This window comes from Silurus meridionalis, chromosome 21 (genome assembly GCF_014805685.1).
Source record: "Silurus meridionalis isolate SWU-2019-XX chromosome 21, ASM1480568v1, whole genome shotgun sequence".
Lineage (NCBI taxonomy): Eukaryota > Metazoa > Chordata > Actinopteri > Siluriformes > Siluridae > Silurus > Silurus meridionalis.
The window spans coordinates 17930811-17952713 of NC_060904.1; the positions used below are offsets into that span (position 1 = coordinate 17930811).

Genomic DNA, 21903 nt, shown 5'->3' on the forward strand with positions numbered 1-21903 from the left:
CACTTCTTCTCCTGGCGCCGTTTCTCTGCACAAATCAGGAGAACTAGGACGAAGGAGATCAGCATGTCTAACAACGTCACACACAGCACCAGGGATTCCACCTGCGTAAAACACAGACACACACACACACACACACACACCATTAACACTGCATCCTGTTCAAATCAGCCGACACATCCAGTCTGACGTGTGTGTAGATTTTATATAGATATATAAATGCTTATATTTGGAGAAGCTCAGACCTGATGGTACAGTTCACTCCCGCTTTCATCGTTAGATTTCACGTGAGTCTTTTTTCCCCCTAAATCCACACACAGAAGCACGGCTCCAAGCGTAGCCATGACCAGACAGAAGATGTTGGCTTGAAAACACATCTGCAGGAGAGGAAAAAAAAACACTTTACATTTGAGAACGAAACAGAAATAAAAAGTAATAAATGTTGGAAATACTGAAACGTGAACCTGTAGGAGCGTCGGGTGTCTGTACAGCAACATGGACAAAACCCCAGTAAACAGGAACTGCAACAGATTTATAGCACCAGAAGTTCAGATTTTATCTTTATAAATTAGTGTGGAAACACAGAGTCTGTTCTGATTTTGATGCATGAGCATGTTTCTGTTTCTATTCAACAAACGAACAGTGCACAGTGAAGGAGTGAATGAAAGTTCTGTGGAGTCCAAATGGGATGTTTGTGTCTCTAATAGAAGAACTTGTGTACGATGGAGAACAGGAGAGAAGATGTGATCAGAAGATGTGATCAGACTCCCTCACTCCCGTGGAAGTTGAATGGTTTGGGGTTGTTTTGGAGCAGTGAAGGTTTCAGAAAGTGAAATGACTCCTGAACCAACATGGCTCCCATTCCAAACTTCAACACCATGCAGTTCTGTCTGGCGTGATATCTAGCATGGAACCACCTGCCCAGTCACCGCATCTAAATCCTACTGAACTGCTCTGGGATGAAGAAGAAAACTCCAACCGGTGAAGAACATCTTTGGTGAGTTTTACATGTTTCAGCTGAACGCGTGGAGAAACGAAGTGTCCGGATGCTGAGAGTGTGTGAAGCTGTTCTTCATGATAAGGGAGGATTTTTCAGTTAAAATAAAGTGGAACATCTGGACATTTATACATTTTTTTGCCAAAGTAAATATTTAGATTGTTACATTAATAAATTTGTTGCATAGAAGCAAAAGGGACATGGAATTTATGGAATTTTCACAGGAAAAGAATATGAAGTGAAACAGTGCAGTCACAGTAACGAATCACAAGTAAACGTAATGACCAGCACGAGGTTGATGATTTACAAGAACAAATTGTTTTACTTTTGCTTAACATTTACATCAGATATGGTGGAATTTCTGAACGTGAGAAAAACCAGCGTTTAGTGTCTGCATTTTGCTTTTCTGTTTCCTTCACTCGATCACACCGGAGCTGAGATGTTAATTTTACTAAATATAGACAAGATGTGTTATCTGAGTGTAGACAGGAAGAGCTTATCATCATTTTCATCGTTTATTGCCAATGGGTTTGGGGGTTGTTTCTTGTTTTCAGAAATAGAAAAGTAGCTTTTTTTGTTTACCAGGACACCGCTGACGATCGGGACTCTGAACAGGGTGAGTAACAAGTCAGCAATTCCGAAGGACGCAGCAAACATTACGCCGATTCCAACACTCAACACTCCACTGCTGATCTGTACAGCCTGGGAGAAAAGAGAGAAGGAAAGAAAGAGAGAAAGTGTGAGTCAGTGTATACGTGTAAGGAATCAGGAAATCTGAATTTCTGTTCATTTGTAATGAAGACAGAAGTGTAGCGATCTTACGGCCCACACAGCCGGTTCTCTCTTTAGGAGTCGGTGCAGAGGAAGTTTTGGGGAAGGAATCAGCTCAGAGACTCTGTAATGTTTAATCAGCAGACCCTCATCACCCTCACCGTCACGTCTCCCAGAGGAGCCCTCGATCACGTCCATCGCAAAATTAGCGCACGCCATCACGCAGCTGACACGAGAAAAACAACCAGAAGTCACGGTTACACACTTTTACACACATCATAATTACACACAAATTTATGCACAAATCACATTAACACAAATATATTACATAAACACGTATACACACTAACAAACAGTTCACATCTGGCTACAAATTTATATTTACACACTTTACATACATTTACATACATTCAAACATACATTTATACATGCTTACACACAAATTATATTTACACAGAATCAAAGTAAAAATTCTGCATTGCCTATTAATCATATACGTCTTTTCTATTGTTCTTCCATCACTCTTTCCTTCTTTCACTTTTCTTTATTTAAATATAATTCCATACATTTGAAATGTATTTTATTATATCATATACATTTAAAGTAAATAATGTTCCGTCTGCTTCCTAACAACCGAACGAAAATCTCCTCATTCAAATATTTACAATCACCGAAACACACACCCCGCATCAGATTCCCCGATCAGAGACTCACCTTTTCAGGGATGTTCAGGTGTCCTCAGAAAACAGCAACTAGAAACAAACACACACACACGCTTACTTGTGTAATGTGAAATAAAATGAAAATGTGTGTGAGAAGCAGCTTCGCCTTGACCCGTGTGTTCAGAAGAACGCAGACATGAAACTCATTTCCATCCTGACTCGACAATCTACAGCTCTGAGGAACGAGGAAATAGAGCGAGGACTGATGAAACCACGAAGAAAGGCGGTGGTTACACAGAACACAAACACACTTATTCAGACCAGCCGCTGGACACCAGCCGTAAGTCTGAGCTCTTACACCAACTTATTTCATAAATGTTTACATTATTATATTTTAGATGATTATACTGCACTTTTCAGTTTATTCAGTCTTTGTTTTATTCAATATTCATGAAGGATTTTTCTTGTGTAGACTTAAACTGTACACTGTAGTAGACTATATGATATTATTAATAATAATAATAATAATAATAATAATAATAATAACTTAACAAGTGTTAAGTTTTAATGTTGTAACTTTTTTTAGTGATTACCTAATAATTTAATTTCATATATATTTTTAAGTTTGTCATATGTTAATTTTATTGACTTTACTTCATTAAAAAAATATATATACTTTTTATGAGTTTTTTTCTATAGCTACCTATTTTTAAAATTATTTTTATTTATAGTGTGTTCTATGTTAATGATTACTAATGATGAATTCGTTTTGATTAATATATTATGTACTTCTTGTGATTATTTTATGCCTTTAATTAAATTAATTATATTCATATAAAATGATATTATGTTAATATAATTTAATGAATATTTGATATATATTATATATAAGACTTGGACGGTGTGTATTTGTTTGCATGATTACAATAGTATCAATTGTAATATATTTATATTTACTTTAAATACACATAAATATACAGTATATATACAGTATATTACATCCATACTTAAATATATTTATTTGTTTTATATTAATTATGCTTAGTGTAACACAGCGCTCACACACACACACACACGCACAAACACACACACATACATATATATATATATATATATATATATATATATATATATATATATATATATATATATATATATATATATAATATTTCAGAAGTGTGTAAACGTGTCCTGTATCAACACATAACTAATTTTATTCCTTTTAATTACAGCTCCTGTTTTTAGCAGGATAAAAACATAGTTTTGTTCTCACTTCCTGTTTTCTCTCTCTCTCTCACTCTCTCTCTCTCTCTCTCTCTCTCTCTAAACTTTACAGTTTATAAAAATCTTCATAATACTGGAGTGTGAAAACTCTGAAGCAGGTACTTTCAGCATGATTTCTTCTGTAACACATTTTCTGTATTCATATTACTTCTGTATATTGGAAGGTTATGAAGCTTTATGACCTTTTAATGAAGTGACAAAGCAGTTCAACTGAATGAATTACGAGCTTCTTATAAAAAATAAATACTTCACTTTAAATGTGAGTTATATTAATAAGAAGCTCATAATTCATTCAGTTGAACTGCTTTTTCACTTTCTGCTTTTTCACATGAATAACCCTGTCATAATGCATCACACATAAGTTCTCCAGCTGTATGGAGAAGGCCGTGTGTCTGCACGCTCGATGAACCGAAAAATCATTTACATCAGTCAGCTTTCAGGAATGATCCAACATAAATTCAGAGAATGTTCATTCTTCTGTTATTAATTGATGCTTGTATGTGTAACGATCATGTGATTATGTTTTTTCCTCAGTTTATAAATGATTTTAACACTGAAGCACTTTTAAATCCAGGAAAAAGCACAATCACGTAATTGTTCTGGATCAGAATGAACCTGTCATTGTGTCCCTCTGTATCAGACCTGAATTCTCTTTCCTCCAGAACCATGAGGTACACGTTCAAACCGGACGACTGCATGGTGATCACCATCCCCCTCGGCAGCATCAAGAATGCCAGAGAGGGGCAGCTCATGCCCGACAAGTTCACCTGCAGGTTCAAGGACAGTTACAAAGTGTTTCAGCAGGGTCGGCCCAAAGCACTCGGGGTAGGTGGACTCAAAACGCCTGCTCAGATATACACCAGGGTTCCTTCTCATCTCGATTAGAGACGCTAGTGAGAAAAGCTAGTGCGAGATCCAGAACACACGCCGGCATGAAGAAATCTGAGTTTTCTCTGTGGTCAGTTTAGATCTTTAGGTGACTCACTGATAAGTCAAAATGAAACGAGGTTTTGCCACAACTACATCTTCACTTCAGTGAACGTTGTCCCAAAGCAGTTTTATCAAAATAAGTATATAAATATTTAATTCATAAATTAATTCCTATACGTTTGTCTCTAATGATTGAGCCAGAGGTGACGGTGGTGATGGAAAAATCCCTGAGATGATACGAGGAAGGAACCTTCAAATGGGAACCTTAAAATCATCTGGGTGATTCCAGGATTTTCATTGATTATAGTTTCATCGATCTAAAAAGCTTCGAGAAGCATCGAGCGTCGGTTTCAAATTCCCATGTGATAGAGAGAAGAAAAGTGTAGGATTGTTTTGCGATTCTGAAGTATAATCCAATCACAACCTGATCATTATTAAGAGTTAATAAAAGGGTCAAATGTATGTTTTTTATTTGGAGTGAAAAAATCTTCATTTGTACACATGCAATTCAAAGAAAAGGTTCTTCTGTTTGGATTGATTCTGCCTCGTGTTTTTATCTGCATCCGGTCGTATATTCATGAGCATTAACATGCGAAATCAGACTGGTTCACGTGAAAGACATTGTTACTACTGCCTTTCATAAACACTTATGATATCTGAGGTCTGTGTTTCAGCACAATTCTGTATTTTATTATATTATTGTGAATTTCGCTCTGGAATGGAGAAAGTGATTAATCTCTCTATACGCTGTAGTTATTCTCTGTATTTTCTAATCCTTAATGACTTAGATGAGTTATTATAGCTGGAGTAATGCGGAGTCTTCTCCTGTGTTCCAGGTGGCTCAAATCATCACTGCTCTTTTCATCATGTGTTTGGGAGGAATCTTATACAACTGGGATTTAAGTCATCCTTATTACATTTACCCAAGCATCCTGGTGAGAGAAATAAACAATATTATATACATTATATATATTATGTTGGAACAGGTTTTGGTCTTCCAGTCCAAGTGAAGGGAAGATTTCATGCTACAGCATCCAAAGACGTCCGATACAATTGTGTGCCTCCAGCTGTGTGTAACAGTTGTTTTGAACTATGTTTATATACAGTATATAAATGTATTTATTCGAGTGAACAGCCAAATTTAAGAAAGCAGACTTTTATTTTTAATGATGGTTTTATAGAGCAGAATCACTTTATAACTCATTTGTGGATTTGTTTGAAATGATCTCTTGTTCTGTTCTGTACAGTATATAGTGTGTGGGACTCTTGCGATCACTGCTGGACACACTCCATTAATGCCCATGGTACATTTAAACTCCTACATCTTTATTTTTCTAATGATTTGATTATAATATTTAGTTTGAAAGGTTTTTGTTGAATATTTCTAAATATTGTATTTGTTTTGTAAACAGATGAAGGCATCGTTTATCTTCAACATCATAGGCATTTGCATAGCAGTCGTGACTCTTACCTTCAGTTTGTTTTTCAGTGCTGAATTTCACTTTTATGATAGTGTAAGTATTATTATAAATAATACAAATAATAATAATAATAATAATAATAATAATAATACTAATAATAATAATAATAATAATAAACATTATTGTTTTTTATGCTCAATGACATTTAATCTTATTTAATTATGTCCAATTACATATATATATATATATATATATATATATATATATATATATATATATATATATATATATATACACACCCTGGTCAGTGTGAATAGTGAATTGTGATTGGCTGAAAGGTCAGGTGTGAATAGTGGATTGTGATTGGCTGAAAGGTCAGGTGTGAATAGTGGATTGTGATTGGTTGGAAGGAGTTCAGGTGTGAATAGTGGATTGTGATTGGCTGAAAGTTCAGGTGTGAATAGTGAATTGTGATTGGTTGGAAGAGTTAGGGTTAGCATGTAGTTTGTTTTTGCCAGTTGAATCTAAATGAATGCACTGCTTATGAACACCTGTAACCATAGTAACATTCAGTTCCAGTTCCATCCAGCGTGAGACAGCGATTGTACACAAGAATGTATGAGTTACAAGTAAAGAAATAAGTAAAGAAAATTAATTATTTTAATCTATTCAGTGATTTTTTTTCTTAGCAAACATCAATAACAGTGATTTCAGTACATCACAGTATATTATAGATATTTTCTTCTTTTCTGCAGAGGCATACTCCAGGTTTTAAACTGTTCGTGGTGATCATAGTGCTGTATGCGTTTGAGTTTCTCCTCTCTGCCATTCTGATCCACTGGGAGAGTAAAGCCGTGTGCCGAGCTCATTTCAACAGCCTGGTAATGTACCAACAAATCTTATACATTTATACCTACAGAAACTAGAAACCAGGAACAGAAATACGGGAAGTATTAAAAAAACTCTGCAACAGATTCAGTTTTTAGAAGGGTACGAACCAAAGAACCCTTAAATAATGCCGTTTTCTTAGAAGGCAACACATTAACAGGAAATGAACGTTCACCTCATGAGGCGTTGAGAGGGAAAACAACAAGAAGCAATTTAGATTCTGTTCGTTGTTGGATTAAGGATAAGCTTTTAACAGTCTACACAAAAGTTTCGGCTTCTACACAGAATATTACATGAGGAAACCGAAGAATGGTTGTAGATTTACTAGATCACGTGTAAGAGTAGAACCTCTTCAGAAAACTTGTCCTCGCTTTATAGCTAATTTTGTAGTTTTCTATTTGTTTATATGGGTCATTATTTGAATGTGTAATTACTTAATTATCCATGATGTTTTTCTTTAAATCATCTCACCTGCTAAACAAACGTAAGACATGATCTCAGGGAATGTTAGAAAACTAGACGTATTGGAGTATGTATTGGAGTAGACGTATTGGAGTACTCGGATTTGAGTATTTATCTCAGATCAAAGCTTTTCTGGTGCACTTCCTGATAAAGTGCTTTGTGTAGATCAATTAGAAACCTTCAGACGTGTTAAGAGTCATTAACATTGATACTGTTCTACCTGAGCCTGCAGAAATGTTACGTATGGAATTATTCTACATATCGTTTTATCAGATCATGAAACCTCACTGTGTTCATCTTCTCTTCAGCCCATGATCACACTGAAGCAGGACATGTGAGCTGTGATGGACTGAAAGTGTGACTAAAACCATGACTTAATAAGAAGCAGAACAAACTGTCATCGAATAAATATAACCAGGCTTTTGGGCTGCATGCTAATATGCTGTTGTGTGCTGTTTCACATGTGTGTGTATTTTTATATGTATTTTTTATATAAACTATAATAAAAAATAACATTTTAATTACAGTGTTTTTAAACTTTATGGATTATGATATTCTTGTGTTGTTTTGTATGGCATTGTGTATTAAACTGTATGTTGACAACATGACATTTGTATGTGTGTGTGTGTGTGTGTGTGTGTGTGTGTGTGTGGGGGGACCAGAAAGGTGTGAAAATGGCTGTGCAGACCAGCTCAACATTTCCGGCGTGTTGGTTTTGCGTGCAGTGTCTGGATAAAAACACACAGAGCACAAACTGTTTTACTTACATCACTGAATAAATGTAATATTTAAAAGTAGACGCAGTGTGTAGCAGTAAACACGATTGTGTACGCACACTGCGGGTGTGTAATGTGTGTGTGATACTATTATGTGTTAATATTCTTATTGTTTGTCGTTAGATTGGAGAAATGAGATAAGTGAGACATGAACTGATGAAAATAACTGAATGATGAAAAAAAAAACACTTCAGCCTGTGTGGGAAGGTGCAGCTCTGTGTGTGTGTGTGTGTGTGTGTGTGTGTGTGTGTGTGTGTGTGTGTGTGTGTGTGTGTTGCACTTGTTTGTGGTCAGTGTTGGGGAAGTTATTGTTGCAACAGTTATATTACTACTGGGCTGAAATGGTCTCTACTTTGAGAAAAGTAGATAGATAGATAGATAGATAGATAGATAGATAGATAGATAGATAGATAGATAGATAGATAGATAGATAGATAGATAGATGGATGGATGGATGGATGGATGGATGGATGGATGGATGGATGGAAGGATGGAAGGATGGATGGATGGAAGTTCTCTGTTGTGAAGTAAACTTTCTCAGAAACGAATTTTGTAATCTACTTTATTACATAACAACTGAAATGTTTTTAATATTTTGGGGAATGAGCCAAAAATAAACCTGAGAAACGGATTTTGAAAATGCAGTGAGGAAACATTGAGGATGTTCTGTAAATCTCAAGACAATGATTTGATTCAGTTACTATTTGAACCGTGTTCACCTTCACAGTGGAAAAAAACATAAAGGATCATTAATAATAATTATTTTCACTGGGAGCAGATCCACTGTGATCCCTGGTCCAAGCTGAAGATGAAGATCGATTCATGAACATTTTCTCCCTTCAGGTTCTCCACTTTCCTCCTTCATCCAAAGGCTTTATCAGAAACTCTGTGGGTCTCATCAGCATGGTCGTTAAACAGATCATATCATTAATATTATGAAAAAAGAAAAAAAAAAGTGAGATATTTTATAATGATTTTATTTGATTATATTACAGATTTTATGTTTTATATTTATTATTTTTTTAATTTATTTTTATTATATTATTAATATTTTATTTATGTTTCTCGGAACTCGCAGGGGTCTTAAACCGTAACCGCCGTGAGTTCCAGGGGTCACTGTAAATATAAAACTCTCAGAAATACCAAAATTATTTCTCAAAAGTGTGAGAAAGTATTTAAAAAATCTAAAATTAACTTAAAAATCAAGTTTTATAGTAATTTCTGACTGAAGGCTGCAGAGGCGCAGCATTTCGAGAAACATCACCGTTTAAGAAGTGAAGATCGTGAAAAATGTTTTTTTATCATAAAATATAGAAAGTTTACATTTAAAGTGTGTGTTTAAGCAAAAGAGCTTCTCATATTTACTTGATAAACCTAATAAATGTCGTCTTTTTTACTCTAGAAACGTATTTTGGTGTATTTCAGTAAATAAATACATGTATTTTGTAATAGCAACAAGCTAACCGCCTGAGTGAACGCGCGCGTGCTCGCCTAGCCGCTCGTGCTAGAATTTACTCCTCAGTGCGCGTGCGCGGGTAGCAGTGCGCCCTGGCGGTGAGATTTGGGACGTGGCCCGGCTTTTGTTCTTTTCTTTTTGTTCTAGTGCACTTGAGTAGAAGGAGATTCGGGATCGAGCCCACCGTGTGCTGGTCAGAGAGAGAGAGAGACACAGACAGAGGAATAGAAAGAGAGAGACGGGGGAGGAGGGGTTCTTCCTCAGCTCAGAGTAATGGCGGCCTCCGTGTACAGCTCGCGCACTCTGAGCAAGGACGATGGACGGTACCGGACACATTTCCGCATGATCAACGAGCAGCAGGTGGAGGACATCACCATCGAGTTCTTCTACAAACCCCACACCATCAGCCTGCTGACCTGCACCGTGCTCAGCCTCATGTACTTCGCCTTCACGCGGTGAGTGTGTGTGTGTGAGAGGACACAGGCGGGGATGCTGAAGGGAAATAAAATGGCTGCCCCGGACACAAGACACAGAGGCCGTTTTTTCCGTTAAAAATGATTTTGAAAGTGACCGTTATATTTTAAACCGCGTGCTCCGGTCTTGCGCACGCGCCCGCTGGAACGCCTTGTTGCCTGTGGTGCGGCTGTGGCGTACATCCGGGCATTTCCGTGTCGTTCATCTTTCACTTTCGTATTATATCTGAGCATATCATTAAATATATTCAAAAACATTTATTCACGCACGCACACGAGATGGCGGCGTAATCAAGTGGGCGGGGCTCGTCGGTCGTTATTAGTTTTGGGGGTGTGGAGGGGTCACGTGACTACCTGTCTTTCTCATTCATAGGGTCCATCAAAGTGTTACCTCAGGCTGCGTTTTTCCTTCAGGAGATTCAGAATTTAAGACTTTCTAAATAGGTTTACATTGTAATGACAACTAGCATAATTAGCATAAATTTCAGGTCCACTCATTTTATATCTGTAAATACTCTGATCTGGCATTACATTATGACCACATGTCTAATATTGTGTTGGTCCCAAAGCAGTCCTGATCTCTCCATCATTAACACCATGAACTTCTTCAGCAGTTTGAGCTACAGGAGCTCGTGTGTTGGATCAGATCACACAGACCAGCCTTCACTCCTCACATGCATCAATAATCCTCGACCCTGTCGCAGCTTCACCACTGTTCCTTCCTTGGAGCACTTTCGATAGACTCTGACCACTGCAGACCAGGAACATCCCACAAGAGCTGCAGTTATGGAGATGCTCTAATGGCCCTTGTCAAACTCCCTCGAATTCTTACGCTTGCCCATTTGTCCTGCTTCTAACATCAACTTTGAGGAAAATATTCACCTGCTGCTTGATAAATAAATCCACTCACTAACAGGTGCCATGATGATCATCAGTGTTCTTCACTTCACCACTAATAATGTTACAATGTTATTATGGTTTGCCTGATCGGTGTATTATTAGTTAAAATCTATTATTACTACACAAACCTGAAGACGTAATTGAGTAATATAATAAATGGACGTTTGGTGCCACCTGGATGAGGATCTAAACAGTGAGAATGGAATGTCAGCGCTAGCACTTTTTTTTTTTTTTAGATACTGGGGATAGCTAGCTAAGCTGTATTGTGTGGACACCAGCTAATTTTGTCTTTTTCGTGTTTTATTCACAGGGATGACGGGAATCAAGATAGCAATCTGCGTGTAGGTCTCATTGTAATCGTCTCCTTTTTCTCAGTCATCAGCGTCCTCGCCTTCCCAAACGGTACGTACCTTTCATCATAAAAATTCTTGTGCACCAAATAGGTATTTCCAAAGTTTGGTAGTGTGATCCCTGCTTTCCTCCTGCGCAGGTCCATTCACAAGGCCACACCCCGCAATATGGCGAATAGTGTTTGGTAAGCAGTCTTGCTTTATTAGTACCTTCCTGGCTGGCTCGCTTTGCCTCGCCTGCGTGTGTTGTAGTATGTGTTGAAATGTCTCATGATCAGGTTATTTTGCTTAAATTTAACATTTAATGGAGAAAATAAAGTATTTCTTCTGATTAACTGATAGGTTTGAGTGTGCTCTACTTCCTGTTCCTGGTCTTCATTATCTTCCTAAACTGGGAGCAGGTGAAAGGGCTCATGTACTGGCTGGATCCAAACCTGCGCTACGCCAAACGGGAGGCAGACATTATGGTACTTAATTTATCTTATTTATCATTTCACAAATGAGGATTTAAAAAGAGAAACATCAAAACAGTTTAGATGCTTATTCCAATATCATGATATGCATTCACTTTCATAATGAATAATTTTTCACTTTTAAATCTCCTGGCTGGCTCGCCTATTTATTTGTTTATTTTAACCAGGAGTATGCTGTGAATTGTCACGTGATCACGTGGGAGCGAATCCTGAGCCACTTCGATATCTTCGCGTTCAGTCATTTCTGGGGTTGGGGCATGAAGGCCCTTCTGATTCGCAGCTACGGTCTCTGCTGGACCATTAGCATCACGTGGGAGCTCACTGAGGTACAGCACTTCCTAGAGTCCTGAATGACTTTGATGTAAATAAATTGATTCTTCCAGTGCTTTCTTTAGAGTGATGCATCCAAAATCTTAATCTGCAGTCTTTGGAAAAACTAAAGGAAAAATCAGCATGTAAGTTTTTCAGCATTTGTTATACTGTTATACAGTAAATGTGTGTTTCTCTTCTCTTAGCTCTTTTTCATGCACCTTCTGCCCAACTTCGCGGAGTGCTGGTGGGATCAGGTGATCCTGGACATCCTGCTCTGTAACGGTGGAGGGATCTGGCTCGGCATGACCGTGTGCCGCTTCCTGGAGATGCGAACGTACCACTGGGCCAGCATCAAGTGCGTTCACACACTCCTTCTGTAAAATGCCGTGTTTAAACATAAATATCGTACAAGTGTGTGGTGAACTTTAAAATATAACGCTGTTCTGGGTTCCTATTTATTATAAAACGCCATTAGAGATGTTTGGGGATAGTGACCTGAAACGTGGTGTGTGTGTGTGTGTGTGTGTGTGTGTGTGTGTGTGTGTGTGTGTGTGTGTGTGTGTGTGTGTGTGTGTGTGTGTGTGTGTGTGTGTGTGTGGTATAGGGACATCCACACCACCACGGGGAAGATCAAGCGTGCCGCACTGCAGTTCACCCCTGCCAGTTGGACCTATGTGCACTGGTTCGACCCCAAATCCTCCTTTCAGAGGGTTGCTGGAGTTTACCTGTTCATGATCATCTGGCAGGTGAGACCAGGAGCCAGGAGCCTGTTAAACGACAGGTTTCTACAAACCCACACGCACTGCAACGTTTAAAGAGAGATAAAGTGCTGTGAGACATGTTTCCTCTCAGGGATTCTTTTAGTAGTAATTACACAGCTTTGATGGAAGAGAGGGAGCTGTGTGTGTGTGTGTGTGTGTGTGTGTGTGTGTGTGTGTGTGTGTGTGTGTGTGTGTGTGTGTGTGTGTGTTTCCTCCTGAGAAGCTGATTAAATTAGATCGTAATGAAGCCCTGAGATGCAATTGTTAATGTAAGTAAACACCTGCAGATATTCACCTCCATGGATGGATGGATGGATGGATAGACACGAATAAATGAGTGGATTAGTAAAGCGTTAAAAGTGGAATGATGTGGATAGATGGATGGATGGATAGATAGATATTGATCAATAGAGATGGATGGATGTGTGATAATAGATAGATAGATTGCAGAGTGAATGACTAAACATGGTTCAATGTGGAGAGATGGAGAGTTTGATAGTTGGTCAGATAAAGAGTCCTGTGGCCAGATGAATGTGAGGATGGATGGATGGATGGATGAACAAACAGACAGGTGTGTGTATATATAATTGTGTGTGTGTGTCGTTTTCAGTTGACTGAGCTGAACACCTTCTTCCTGAAGCACATCTTTGTTTTCCCAGCATGCCACGCTCTGAGCTGGGGCCGCATCCTCTTCATCGGCGTCATCACTGCCCCCACTGTGAGGTGAGCGCCGTTCCACCGCACTCCTCTAACCTGCACACACTGACACAGTCAGTAACACTGACAAAATATACAAACAATAAATCATTCAGTAACCTGTGTGTGTGTGTTTCCTAGGCAGTACTACGCCTATCTCACCGATACGCAGTGTAAACGAGTCGGGACACAGTGCTGGGTATTTGGGTACGTCTCGCACACAAACACACACTCACACTTTATCACTTGCATCAAGTATATTTGTGTCGTTCACCTTTTCATAGTTTCCTTTTCTCATGTCCTCAACTGATAGAAAATGGATAAGCAGCCTGGTGTGTGTGTGTGTGTGTGTGTGTGTGTGTGTGTGTGTGTGTGTGTGTGTGTGTGTGTGTGTGTGTGAGAGAGAGAGGTATACCAGTTAACAGCGTGGCTTGTGGTTGGGTAGGTGCAGAGCTGCGAGCTGTAGTAGATGTTAACTGATGAAGGTCGCTCTGCGTTTCTGTAGCCTCAGCGGTTTCAGTGCTGATGGAAACAGCAGGTAAAACATGTGGCCTGCGTCTATGTGACTCTTCAGGCTCGCGCACGCACATGTTTCGGCGGTTCGACGTTTTACGATGCATTGTTTGAAGTCACTAACTCTTAGTTGTGGTTTCGGAACTTAAAGTTGCTTGGAGATGAAGGGGGTCGCCGCTTTGCTCGCTGTCGAGTTTATTGTGAGATTTTAAAGAAAGGTAACACATGAGACCCTCCTCAGTACTGTGACACGGCTGAGGGTGCAAACCTGGTTTTCCTGTTTCACTTCTGTCTGTTTTTATTAAACCTTCCTGTAAACCGGCCCACAAGAGCTGTTTTACACTTTAACCCTAACTCACCCTGCCGTTTACAGACTGACTCTCTGACTCATCTATTGACTCACAGGCTGATTCTCCGACCAACTGACTCACTAACAGACTCACTGACTCTGATTCCTTCCTTATTCAACAATAAACTGATTGACTCTCTGACTGACTTATGGACTTTCTGACCAGCTGATTCACCAACTGACTCGCTTACCCATAGACTCTATGATTAACTGACTCACTCCCTCATTTACTGATCGATTCCCTGATTGAAATTCACAGACTGACTGGCCAAAATTGCTCACTGATCCACTCAACGACACACAACTCAATCTGCTGATTAAATGACTCACTTTCTCACTAACTGATTCTCTGATTCATTAATTGAGTTGACTTGCCTCACAGACTCACTGATTCATAAACTGGAGGCACTGGATTGATGGATGGATTGACAGCTGGATGGTTTGGAGGATTGGATGGATGGATATGATGGATCGATGGATGAATTGATTGATTGTTTGGTGGATGGATGTATTGAATGATTGATTGATGGTTGGTTGGTTGGATGGATGATTGTTGGATGGTTTGGTGGATGAATGGATTGATGGATGGATTAATGGAGGGATGACTTGGTGGATTGGATGAGTGGATGGATGGGTAAATGATGGATTGATTCTATGTAGGTCCTTTCTGATCGAATGCAAAGGATAATGTGGTGATAATGAATTTAATTGACATGAAATTTTAATCCCTGTTCCATTTATCTGTTCTGTATTAATGCAGATTTAATCTGTAATATTAAAGTAAAATATTAATATGTAAATGTTTCTCCTTCCTTCAGAGCCATCGCTTTTCTCGAGGCTTTAGCATGTGTTAAATTCGGACAGGACTTGTTCTCCAAGACTCAGATCCTCTACGTCTTGCTGTGGCTCCTGTGTGTGGTGAGAGAACAGTGACATTTTTCTTATCTTTGGATCTTTTGAATCTACACAATACACACCAACTGAGAAACACTTCCATGTGTGCAGGCCTTCATCACGTTTCTGTGCCTGTATGGGATGGTGTGGTACGCAGAGACTTACGGGCCCAGAGAGAAGGTCAGTCCGGGTCGACAGGAAGGCAGAGCATCGTTTCCTGTTCGGAAATTCAGCCCAGTGTAGCTTTCATGTTTGGTCTGCTGTATAAATATGATGTCTGGGGGCTCCGAATGAAAAGAGTGCAATTGTGGATATGTTTATAATATCTTTGTAAAAATCGTGAAACCCGAACACACACACATGTGTACATTATTGAGTTTTAAGGGCTGCTGAGTGATGATTTGCACTTGTTTTGTTTTTTTGTAGAGTTTGTCAGAGTGTGAGGACAGTGTTTACCCCGAGCCTGGGGACAACGTGTTTATAAAAGGTACGAGAGAAAAACCTGAAGTGGGGTGTGTTAAAATTGGAGATCTCAGAGAAGTGGGTTATAATCTGATATATTCAAACACTAACTGATTTTCCTCGTGGTTATCATTCAAATTGTAATTTCTCATTTACTGACTGATTCCCAGTCTTTTGCAGACCAACTGACCGCTTACTCACTGATCCACTCACTGACACACTGACTGACTCTGCTGAATAAATGACTCACTGATTCACCCTAATGACTAAATGACTCACTGACACACTGACTCACCCAGCTGAAAAAATGACTCACTGACTCACCCTAATGACTAAATGACTCGCTGACCCACTGACTCACCCAGCTGAATAAATGACTCACTGACTCACCCTAATGACTAAATGACTCACTGACACATTGACTCACCCGGCTGAATTAATGACTCACTGACTCACCCTAATGACTAAATGACTCACTGACACACTGACTCACCCGGCTGAATAAACGACTCACTGACTCATCCTAATGACTAAATAACACACTGACTCACCCTAATGACTAAATGACTCACTGACACACTGACTCACCCGGCTGAATTAATGACTCACTGACTCACCCTGATCACTAAATGACACACTGACACACCATGCTGAATATATGACTCACTGACTCACCCTTATGACTAAATGACTCACTGACTCACCCTACTAATTAAATGATTCAATGACTCACTGACACTGACTCAATTTTTTTCTTTTCATAATTATCAGGTCCGGACATTGGGACATCTCCGACCACCAGGCGGAGAGGTAAAGGTTCTGCTAACAACAAACCCATCAACGGAGTGGAGAAATAGAGAACTTTTCCACACTCTAGCTCCTGCAGGAACCGAGGAAGGATGAAGAGAAGAAGGAGGAGAGATAGCCAACCTTTTGCACAAACAGCGTTCCAGGTGTGGGAGTGAACATCAGGACGAGACGGAGGTGTCTTAGGTCCAGCGGTTTTGAACCACCAGGTGGTGCTACAGACGTGACGAGGTGAAAGACGGCACAGAGGTTCACGTTCATGTCCACTGAAGAAACTTTTAGACTTTATTTTTCCCAATGCAGTATTGTCTCTGTGTCTCCCCGCGTTATGGAGAAGCGTGTAGCTGATACACATTTCCATTCTAACAATTTATCACAAAAAAACATTCACTCCGTGTTTATCGTTCATATCATTCACAACGAAACTTTACATTACAATCCGTATTCACGTCCAGCGTTCCTGGATAACCCTAAAACATTTGGAGGCGGGGTTTAGTGTTGAGGGGGCGGAGTTATACAAAATAACATTCCACGTAAAGAAAAGTTTCATGCAGGCGACAGGAAGTCGCAGCGTTTCCACAAACACAGCCGATTTTGGGGTGAAGTAGATTAGATTTTAATTGCGTTGGTTTTTCACCCCGAAAAGTTATTCAGTATCACGGTTATATCGTACGACCGATTATCGACACACACCCAAAGAGGAGCGCACGGTTCATGCACTTTGTTTTATCGTCGACTGATCAGGCCATTTCACTGCTACCTTTATGTTTGATGATGATGATGATGATGATGCTGCTAACTTGTATCTATTACCACTGAAGCCAGTATGTGTTTCTGTTCATTCTTCAAGCCTGTAACACACTGATGTGCCTGTGTGTGTGTGTGTGTGTGTGTGTGTGTGTGTGTGTGTGTGTGTGTGTGTGTGTGCACGCCCACCCGCTTTATAACTGACATCTAGACTAGTCCTTTATCTCACTGCTCTCGTTAACGGGGCATTAATGACACAAGGATTTCCAAGTGTTTCGTAGATCATTCCCAATTTATTCCTGTTTTTTTGGGGGCGAGGATCCCACCGAGTTTACATGCGACGCCAAACACGTGCCATCATCCAGTATAATAACGCACAAGACAACGACGTTCATATGATCCCCATAAAACTCTGATCGCTGTGCGCTGGGGCAGTAGCTACCCCTGAAGACCAAAAGTATCTGGACACCTGACCATAACATTGTGCTTTTTTTTTTTTTTTTTTTGCTAAACTCCACTTTTCTGGGAAGATGTTGATTCTTTTAGCTACAAGTGTGTTGGTAAAGTCAGGTACTGATGTAGGTGAGGTGAGGAGGCCTGGGGTGCAGTCAGCGTTCACATTCATGTTGTAGGAGATCTTCCACATCTTCCAAACCATGCAAAGCAGATCTTCATGGAGCTGGCTTTGTGCACATTGTCATGCAGGTTTGGGTCTCCTATTTTAAGTGGAGGAAAACATTTCAAGCTCCTGCATCCAAAGACGTCCTACACATTTGTGTGCCTCAAAAGTTGGAGAAGAAGCACATACCGCTACAGAAAGTCGGGTGTCCCAATACTTTTGGCCCGATAGTGTGATTTTTGATGTTCTTCACTCAGATTGCTCCCAGGGTTCACTGACCATAACGATAACTAATAAATATTTAAATTAACACACATCGTCACTGAGACCAGTTGGTATACAGGTTGTGGTTTTCTTTGTTGTATTTTTTCCATTTCAAATCAGAGTGCACTTTTATTTCCACCATCATCGCCAAGCCGTTCAGCAAACTCCCACTTTGACGGAGCAGAAAGCAGGAACATAAATAACTACACTTTTCATGCACCAGCTGCCTGCACATCTCCATCCTCCCTGTAACTTCCTGATGATGTGTGATGCTGTGTGTCATCGTGTGTAACCATGTAGACCTGCATGTGATTGAAGTCACCACGTTTCAGAATAAAATAACTTCTACCTGCGACGTCACGAGCGATTTGTTCCTCAAAAAAAAAAAAGCATGTCCAGAGGTTTTACATCCTGACCAGTGAGACCGTGTCTGCTGGACTAAACTCCATCTGAAACACATTTATATCAACATTTTTTTTCCTGAATATTTATTAAAATATTACCAATCGTCTATTCTCCTCTTTTCATAGCTTTTTTTCAGCCACGTCACTTCCACTAGTGTATTTTAAACTTTCAATCCAATCATTGAGTCTTCAGAATCAGCAGGATGGCTCTCCATTAGCTTCAGATACATGAGAATGAAGCTGTTGCTCTGAAGATTTTGAGTTGTGACTTCGGGGTCCTCTAGCAGGTGTCTAAAAACGAGGTGAAGGTCTGGATTCCATGGAGGACAGTCCATGTGTGAAAATGATGACTATTGCTTCCATTTTTTTTACAATTTGAGTGTGTAGATGCCTATTCAGGTGAATCACATAGGAAAATAAATCGAATAAAAAAAGAGTGAAAATAAAGTACTAGTGTAAAAAAATATTCATAGGAATGCACTAATATTTAAATGGTAATTATTGATATAAATTCGATGAAAATTCTGAAGGTCATACAAGGACACTGATTATTCCTGATTGCAGCTTTTGTTAAAAATCGTATTTAAAGAATTACTTTCAGTTTTTAATGATGGATGTTTTCACGTTTTGTACCTGAGACACCTGAGCTGAGCACGTGCCCAAGTCTCATTTTGAGGATGGACATTTTATTGACCTCTGAATGGTGGGCGGAGTCTACAGTGATGAGTGGGCGGAGTCTACAGTGGTGAGTATCACATGACACATTGGGTCTCACTCAGGTCTGAAAATATACATGTTGATAAAGGAGTCAGGTGTCGAGCTAAATTTAAACACGTTTTACTGTCATCAAAAAACATAACCTATATACACACTGTCTGGCCAAAAGTATTAGGACACCCGATTTTTGTTCCACCAATTTTGTGCACAAAGCTGCTCATTAAAGATCTCCTTTACATGGGTTGGATGTGTGTGGAAGATCTCCTGCTTTATTTATAAATTACTGTTTATTCTAAATATTATGATATTCCTTCTATATGTATTATTTTGTTGTTCTTACGCTTCTTGGCCACTAGATCGCAGCAAAAACACAGCAGTCTGCCTGAGTCACGTGACCCAGCAAACATGGCGCCTCTGTTAAGCTCTCCCTGCTTTCCTCTCTGTCTCGCTCTCTCTCTCCACTCTCTCATCTCTCTCATTCTCTCTCTCCCCCTCTTTTATTCTCTCTCTCCCCCTCTCTCATTCTCTCTCTCTCACTCTCGGAAGTGAAGTTCCTCACGAGCAGGATGTCCGAGACCTCCATGAACCCCACCAGAAGAGCTGAGGAGATCCTTGATGAGATCTATTCCGATCTGCTTGAGTGTAAAGTGTGTTTCGAGACGTTTTCATCTCAACCCAGAGCTCGAAGACCACGCAACCTTCCCTGCGGTCACGTGATCTGTCTGGGGTGCGTCTGCGCCCTGTCTCACACCGTGTCCCATCGTCTCGAGTGTCCTTTCTGCAGGAAGCAATGCGGTCAAGGTGACACCTACGAATGCCAGGTCCTTGTCGACCTCCAGGAAACCATTCGTCCGTTCTTCCCGCGAAAAAAAACCCAAGAATCTGAGGGAAATCTTGGGTCAGGGGTCATGCAGTTGCATGGTGCCTTCGGGGGATGGGGTCCGCTCATTAACCCGACGGGTGTGGTTGTGTTCAGGGCGTCGCAGGACGTTCTGGTGGCCCACGGCGGGCACGAGCGAGTGACCGTGTTCGGGTGTCGTGGTCAGTACCTGCGCAGTTTTGGGCGCTACGGTCACGACAGCTTTGAAATCTGCCATCCTTTAGACATCGCCGTTGCTCCCGGCGGCCATGTCGTCTTGGCGGATGCTGGAAATCGCTCAGTCAAGGTGTTCTCGTCAACAGGACGTCCCCTGGCCACGGTCTCAGACCTGTTTCAGCTCCCTTGGGGTGTTGACGTGGACCTCTTGGGGAACATCCTGGTGACGGATGCCGAAGCCGGAACGCTTACGCAGATCGTTCTAGACTTCGGAAGCGGCGTGGTTCTGGCGAAGAAGGTCACGGTGAAAGATCTGAAGACCCCCCGAGCTGTTGCTTGCTGTAAAGCATCTAGACGCGTCGTCGTGGTGGAACATCTCCAGGTGCGAGAAGACGCAGAGCAGACGCGCCTGAAGGTGTTTGGAAGAGATTTTGAGCTCCTCAGGCAGATTGACAATTTGAGGATGAACATCTCGGCCGTGACCTTCAACAGAAACGGTGGGCTGCTGGTAGCCGATACGCAGCGTGGACTCGTGTGGAGTTTGGGGGACGTTTGTGAAGCTCCAGAGATGATTCCACTGGTTCAAGAGGGACTGGTGCGTCCGGTGGGATTAGCGACAACTGACGACGACACGCTGATCGTCCTGGATGCTGGAGATCACACCGTTAAGATGTACATGAGCCGCACCGAGGACTTATACAGCGATCGACATTCAGAGAACTTCGAATTATGACGTCATAAGGGTTTCGTGTGTGTGTGTGTGTGTGTGTGTGTGTGAGTGTGTGTGAGTGTGTGTGTACATATATATGTATTTTATTAAATGATGTTTGGTAGATCGTAATAGTAAAATTAAGGGTTACATTTCATTATTTATTTGAAATGAAAGAAAAATGCTTTTTATTTATTTATTTAATTGTTTGTTTTCTGGGTGGAAAGCCTTTTCTCTTACACACACACACACACACACACACATACCACATCATAAGTTCGTATAGACGATGTGTTTCACCCAAACTAAACATCCAAAAAAAACGCAAATAAATCGCATGACTCGGTGCAAAAGTTTCCGCCCCCCTCAGGACGATTCGAGGCTTTTCCGCAGATGTTCCTTCACCGAGTGTGTGTGTGTGTGTGTGTGTGTGTGTGTGTGTGTGTGTGTATAGTGTCACGTTTACGTGTTTGTACGCAATGAAACAGTCAAATAAAACATACACAATAAAATACAATTGATATTAATCACAGAGACTTTAATAAATAAATAAATAAATAAATAGATGTTGAAGTTCGTCATGTCGGATCTGTACAGCAGGAGTGAGGGATGAGAAAAGTTTACTAAGCTGAAGATGATTTAATAGCGGAATAAAAAAGAAAAACAAGGTCCAACCTGCTGGTAGAAAGACGGGAGACAAATAGAGTGATACATGTACAGTGGAAGGAGAGAGAGAGAGAGAGAGAGAGAGAGTGTGTGAGAGAGAGAGAGAG

The 21903-nt window shown here is 40.3% G+C and overlaps 4 protein-coding genes across 4 annotated transcripts in view; 3 read left to right on the top strand and 1 right to left on the bottom strand.

Moving 5' to 3' along the window:
• The window catches only part of si:ch211-269k10.4 (uncharacterized protein LOC100150242 homolog), a 4564-nt gene extending 1950 nt beyond the window's left edge, over positions 1-2614 (bottom strand). The window contains exons 1-6 of the mRNA XM_046877744.1: positions 2480-2614; positions 1817-1991; positions 1577-1696; positions 462-518; positions 243-374; positions 1-101 (exon numbers count right to left, since the gene is read on the bottom strand). The exon at positions 1-101 is cut by the window's left edge and continues 1950 nt beyond it. Of these exons, the coding sequence (XP_046733700.1) occupies positions 1-101; positions 243-374; positions 462-518; positions 1577-1696; positions 1817-1984 (578 nt within the window). The 5' untranslated portion in view covers positions 1985-1991; positions 2480-2614. The remainder of the gene's footprint in view (positions 102-242; positions 375-461; positions 519-1576; positions 1697-1816; positions 1992-2479) is intronic.
• A 72-nt stretch (positions 2615-2686) lies between these two features.
• Positions 2687-8017, top strand: LOC124403895. The gene is made up of 8 exons (XM_046877745.1): positions 2687-2767; positions 3764-3809; positions 4374-4536; positions 5478-5576; positions 5889-5945; positions 6054-6155; positions 6818-6943; positions 7721-8017. Exons 3-8 carry the CDS (start codon positions 4378-4380, stop codon positions 7748-7750), a joined length of 573 nt encoding a protein of 190 aa, XP_046733701.1. The 5' UTR covers positions 2687-2767; positions 3764-3809; positions 4374-4377; the 3' UTR covers positions 7751-8017.
• Positions 8018-9735: 1718 nt separating this feature from the next.
• ptdss1a (phosphatidylserine synthase 1a) lies at positions 9736-17024 on the top strand. The gene is made up of 13 exons (XM_046877742.1): positions 9736-10099; positions 11328-11419; positions 11508-11552; positions 11710-11834; positions 12008-12166; positions 12356-12507; positions 12757-12898; positions 13524-13636; positions 13751-13816; positions 15290-15389; positions 15477-15545; positions 15792-15852; positions 16599-17024. The coding sequence occupies exons 1-13, from the start codon at positions 9918-9920 to the stop codon at positions 16682-16684; spliced, it is 1392 nt and encodes a 463-aa protein (XP_046733698.1). The 5' UTR covers positions 9736-9917; the 3' UTR covers positions 16685-17024.
• Positions 17025-17976: 952 nt separating this feature from the next.
• On the top strand, positions 17977-21657 carry LOC124403893 (E3 ubiquitin-protein ligase NHLRC1-like). The gene has a single exon (XM_046877743.1). The coding sequence runs from the start codon at positions 19952-19954 to the stop codon at positions 21152-21154; it is 1203 nt and encodes a 400-aa protein (XP_046733699.1). The 5' UTR covers positions 17977-19951; the 3' UTR covers positions 21155-21657.
• The last annotated feature ends 246 nt before the right edge of the window (positions 21658-21903 follow it).

What these genes read in the sequence shown, in the direction of transcription:
- LOC124403895 (XM_046877745.1), top strand. Translation starts at nt 4,378, where the DNA reads ATGAGGTACACGTTCAAACCGGACGACTGCATGGTGATCACCATCCCC. An exon ending in AATTTCACTTTTATGATAGT is followed by an intron (nt 6,156 to 6,817) that starts GTAAGTATTATT and finishes TCTTTTCTGCAG; the next exon opens with AGGCATACTCCAGGTTTTAA. An exon ending in GAGCTCATTTCAACAGCCTG is followed by an intron (nt 6,944 to 7,720) that starts GTAATGTACCAA and finishes TCTTCTCTTCAG; the next exon opens with CCCATGATCACACTGAAGCA.
- ptdss1a (XM_046877742.1), top strand. Translation starts at nt 9,918, where the DNA reads ATGGCGGCCTCCGTGTACAGCTCGCGCACTCTGAGCAAGGACGATGGA. An exon ending in ATGTACTTCGCCTTCACGCG is followed by an intron (nt 10,100 to 11,327) that starts GTGAGTGTGTGT and finishes TTTTATTCACAG; the next exon opens with GGATGACGGGAATCAAGATA. An exon ending in TGTTCATGATCATCTGGCAG is followed by an intron (nt 12,899 to 13,523) that starts GTGAGACCAGGA and finishes TGTCGTTTTCAG; the next exon opens with TTGACTGAGCTGAACACCTT.
- LOC124403893 (XM_046877743.1), top strand. Translation starts at nt 19,952, where the DNA reads ATGTCCGAGACCTCCATGAACCCCACCAGAAGAGCTGAGGAGATCCTT.